This window comes from Clupea harengus, chromosome 3 (assembly GCF_900700415.2).
Source record: "Clupea harengus chromosome 3, Ch_v2.0.2, whole genome shotgun sequence".
Classification (NCBI taxonomy): Eukaryota; Metazoa; Chordata; class Actinopteri; order Clupeiformes; family Clupeidae; genus Clupea; species Clupea harengus.
Window position 1 is genome coordinate 12,779,944 of NC_045154.1, and position 5,000 is coordinate 12,784,943.

Below are 5,000 nucleotides of genomic sequence, written 5' to 3' on the forward strand. Positions count from 1 at the left end.
AGGAGGCACACACACACACACACACACACACGTCTGGACTGGAGGACGGGAGGAGGCTCCAGTTTGTCCCATTCCATCCTCCAGCTGTTCTCACTGTCTAGCTTTCTGTGGGGGCACACACACACACTGTGTAGCTCTCTGTGGGGGCACACACACACACTGTGTAGTTCTCTGTGGGGGCACACACACACACACACTGTGTAGCTCTCTGTGGGGGCACACACACACACTGTGTAGCTCTCTGTGGGGGCACACACACACACACACTGTAGCTGTTTGTGGGGACACACACACACACACTGTAGCTGTTTGTGGGGTCAGGTCAATGTGTTGTTCCTTCTCTGAAGATCAGATCGGTGAAGTGCCAAGACGGATTTAGTTAAGCATTCGTTAATTCAGTTAGTTTATTGAGTGGGTGGGGTTTCAGGAGAGGGTTTCGTGCAATGCCTCAGGGACTGCGGAGAGAAACTTGTCTTTCCATGACAAATACATAAACCAACAAATAAACTCCATGAGAAATAAACAAACAAACCAAGCTGTTGGCTCTAGTTTCATCATACTTAGAGAAGTGTGAATTAAGTATGCAATGACTGTTATAAACTCGTAGCTGATAGGTTGTGTGTGTTTGTATGACTGTGTTATATACTCGTAGCTGATAGGCTGTGTGTGTTTGTATGACTGTGTTATATACTCGTAGCTGATAGGCCGTGTGTGTTTGTATGACTGTGTGTTTGTATGTCTGTGTGTGTTTGTATGTCTGTTATACTCGTAGCAGATAGGCTGTGTGTGTTTGTATGACTGTGTGTTTGTATGACTGTGTTATATACTCGTAGCTGATAGGCTGTGTGTGTTTGTATGTCTGTGTTATATACTCGTAGCTGATAGGCTGTGTGTGTTTGTATGACTGTGTTATATACTCGTAGCTGATAGGCTGTGTGTGTTTGTATGACTGTGTTATATACTCGTAGCTGATAGGCCGTGTGTGTTTGTATGACTGTGTGTTTGTATGTCTGTGTGTGTTTGTATGTTTGTTATACTCGTAGCAGATAGGCTGTGTGTGTTTGTATGACTGTGTGTTTGTATGACTGTGTTATATACTCGTAGCTGATAGGCTGTGTGTGTTTGTATGTCTGTGTTATATACTCGTAGCTGATAGGCTGTGTGTGTTTGTATGACTGTGTTATATACTCGTAGCAGATAGGCTGTGTGTGTTTGTATGCAGTGACTACCATAACAAAGACTGATGACTTGACCTGGTGACCTCTGGCTGTGTGAGGTCATCTGATAAGCGCCACTTATTCAGCTCACTTTTTTCAGCGCCACAAAGTAAAGTCACGACCTTCTCATAACCTTTGACCCCGCCGTGGTTATCTCAGATGATGAGGCCTGGCCAGGGTCTGTATGGAGGGGGGCGGGAGCACGAGCACGGATTCCCTTTGCAGTGATTGGTGGGAGCACTGATTCCCTTTGCAGTGATTGGTGGGAGGACTGATTCCCTTTGCAGTGATTGGTGGGAGGACTGATTCCCTTTAGCAGTGATTGGAAGACAAGAATGGTCTTAAACATATCTAACACCGTAAAGTATAAACATCCTCTTAAGTTCCTGAAAGATGCATAATCTTTTCCCTGTATTTAGTCATTAACCACCACACACAAATGAAGCAGTGAAATACTGTTAATGTTCTTTGAGTTTATTCTTGTTACATTTTTATTGTATAACGGTAACACACACCATTCCATTTTTATTGTATAACGGTAACACACACCATTCCATTTCTATTGTCGTTCGGCGCAAAGGCAGCTGGCCTTTTCACCAGCTGCATGTGATAGCAGACTCGTCCTGTGTGTGTGTGTGTGTGTGTGTGTGTGTGTGTGTGTGTTTGCGGACTCGTCCTCTCCTTCCTCCTTCTGGAAGTCAGAGCTCAGTCTTTTACATCGTGGGTGGGGTGGGGCGAGTGTATATGTGTGTGTGTGTGTGTGTGTGTGTGTGTGTGTGTGTCTCTCACTGACGGGGCCTGAGTAGTCTGTTCACTGACCATCTGTACCGGTCGTGTCTGTTACGTCATCATCAAGGTTGGTGATCTTTGTGAACTTCTCCATGTCTGCGTCATCTTCCGCGTCTGTGCTACCGGTGATTACGATATCTGGCATTGGCATGTTAGTGGTTTTCCTGTCTTGGCCTGTAGGTGGCGTGTTTGTGTTTGCCACGCCTGTCTCATCAGCTCCTGGCTCTGTGGACGCTGTTATTTCACCACCCTGGGTGCTTCTGTCTGATACGCCCGCATCCAGACTGGCGTCCGCCCTCTCTGTGATGGCGTCTGTGTTAACTGTGATGGCGTCTGTGTTAACTGTGATGGCGTCTGTGTTAACTGTGATGTCGTCTGTGTTAACTGTGCCTTGACTGACAGCATCAGTAGTTTTCTCCTCAGAGCTGAGGCCGGTGCTGGGTGTGTCGGGGTGTGTGAGTGTGTCGTCTCGACTGGGTGTGTCGGGGTGTGTGAGTGTGTCGGGGTGTGTGAGTGTGTCGTCTCCGCTGTGTGCCTCTGCAGTGGGGGGGCTTGGGGCAGCCAGCTCGGCTGAAGGTTTGGGGATTTCTCCACACGTCTTCTCCACACCATCTTTGTGTTGCATCTCTGGGTTAGCGCCTTCCCCTTGGGCTCCTGGAGCGCGTGCAGAAGGGAGGGTTTGATTGTCCCTGCGCTGTGGATCATCAGCCATCACCTCGTCTGGAGCGCGTGCACAAGGGAGGGTTTGATCGTCCGTGCGCTGTGGATCATCCGTCATCACCTCGTCTGGAGCGCGTGCAGAAGGGAGGGTTTGATCGTCCGTGCGCTGTGGATCATCAGCCATCACCTCCTCTGGAGCGCGTGCAGAAGGGAGGGTTTGATCGTCCCTGCGTGAGTCACTGCGCTGTGGATCATCAGCCATCGCCTCGTCTGGATTACACTCCTCCTCTATCCTTTCCATCTGTGTTTCCGGAGCGTCTCGCTGGTCTTGGCTCGTGCGCGGTGGAGAATCAGGCTGCTTGGGTGGCTCTACTACTTCAGGCTCTCCTTCACCGGTAGCTGGATTTGATCCATCTGGGTTCGTCGTGTCGGGTCTGGACTGGTCATGAGTAGATTGGTTTGGACTGGACTGCTCAACAGTAGATTGGTTTGGACTGGACTGCTCAAGAGTAGCTCCAGCTTCAAACCTCACCTGTCTTGCGTTCGTGATCGATTCATCCAGTTTGATTGTGTGTTCTTGATCTATGGTTTGACTTGCCAGACTGGAGTTGGTGGTGGTGTCTAAACCCAGGCCTGGATCCTCCGCCGTGTGTGTGTCTTCTGCTGCGCTTCCTGTAGACGTGGGGAGCAGGGGTGTGTGTGTCAGGGTTGTGTCTGCCGCCGCCCGCTCAGGGTGTGTGTGAACCCCTCCAGCATTGCCAGCCCTGATGATGACCTCGTGATGGAAGGACACAGATTTGTTCACGGGCTTGTCGGAGGCCTTCCCATTGGAGCGTATGGCGGAGGAGGCGGGCCCGGGCGCGGAGGTGGGTGTGGCTGAGCTGGAGACTCTCTCGGTGACGGTGTACACGCCCGCCTTGCCGTGCAGCACGGACTGGGACGCGTCGAAGCCGCCGCTCAGCGCCTCGCTGTGGAGCGAGACCTCGTCCAGCAGCGGGACCGGCCGGCCGTGGTTCACCTGCACCAGAGACACACACGCACCCAGGGCAGACTTCACACACACATTCAGCTTTTAAAGTCCACTAACATGTACTAGCATGTAGCATGTAGCATGTCTTGCCCTGTCAGTACACCTCAGGTCTGCCCACTACCCCCATCATGACCCCTGACCCCTACACCACATGAACCACTGAGGGCATCTGGGCTGGTACCAAGAACCTGCAGTATATGTGCACATTCATCCATTCATTCATCCATTCATTCATCCATTCATTCATTCATTCATTCACTCATTCATTCATTCATTCATTTATTCACTCATTCATTCGTCCATCCATCCACACACACACACACACACACACACACACTAACCCTCATCAAGAATGACTGTGTATATACTCTCCCACACACACACACACACACACATACACACACACACACACACACACACTAACCCTCATTAAGAACGGTTGTGTATATACTCTCCCTCACACAAACACACTAACCCTCATCCAGAACGGTTGTGTATATACTCTCCCTTTCACACACACACACACACACACACACACTAACCCTCATCAAGAATGACTGTATATATACTTCCTCTCTCTCTCTCTCTCTCTTTCTCACACACACACACACACACACACACACACACACACACACACACTGACAGTGTCCTTCTGAGATCAACTGCAGAAGTACTTCACCCCACATCTCTAGAGTATTCACATTTTAAACTTTCACACTTCCACAAATACTCACAATGTTCCTGTTCTGGTAAACACACACACACACACACACATTGTCAGTTATTTAGACTTAGTAGTTATTCTTTGTGTCAGAAAGTTTGAAATGTGCATTTGTTCACCTTTAGTCCTACTGTTCCACCACGGCAACTCTATCCAGTACCACACACAACACTCACACACAACACTCACATACAACACGAATATACAACACTAATATATAACACTCATATATAACACTCACATATAACACCCACATAGGCTACACAAATACGATTTGTACCGGTCACATAACGTGTGACCTTACCTTTTGGTCTGTAATTATTCCTTCCTTTAAATACTCTTCTCATAATGCATAACAAGCATGCGTGATGCGTCATCTGTTTAGTCTGATTCATATCTGATAGCATGTTAATCCTGTTTCAGTGTTTAGCTGCACAGTGTTAAGCTGCCGTATAACTGCAGTATAGCAGCACAGCATTTAACTGCAGTATAGCAGCACAGCGTTTAGCTGCAGTTTAGCTGCACAGCGTTTAGCTGCAGTTTAGCTTCACAGCGTTTAGCTGCAGTTTAGCAGCACAGCGTT

General features: G+C 48.7%; 1 protein-coding gene across 3 annotated transcripts in view; it reads right to left on the bottom strand.

The window, feature by feature from the left end:
• Positions 1-1,675: 1,675 nt before the first annotated feature.
• Positions 1,676-5,000, bottom strand: part of LOC116219984 (protein dachsous) — a 24,224-nt gene continuing 20,899 nt past the window's right edge. For all 3 annotated transcript variants that reach the window (XM_042703752.1, XM_042703753.1, XM_031564616.2), the window contains one exon: positions 1,676-3,684. In XM_042703752.1, the coding sequence (XP_042559686.1) occupies positions 2,029-3,684 (1,656 nt within the window). In that variant the 3' untranslated portion in view covers positions 1,676-2,028. The remainder of the gene's footprint in view (positions 3,685-5,000) is intronic.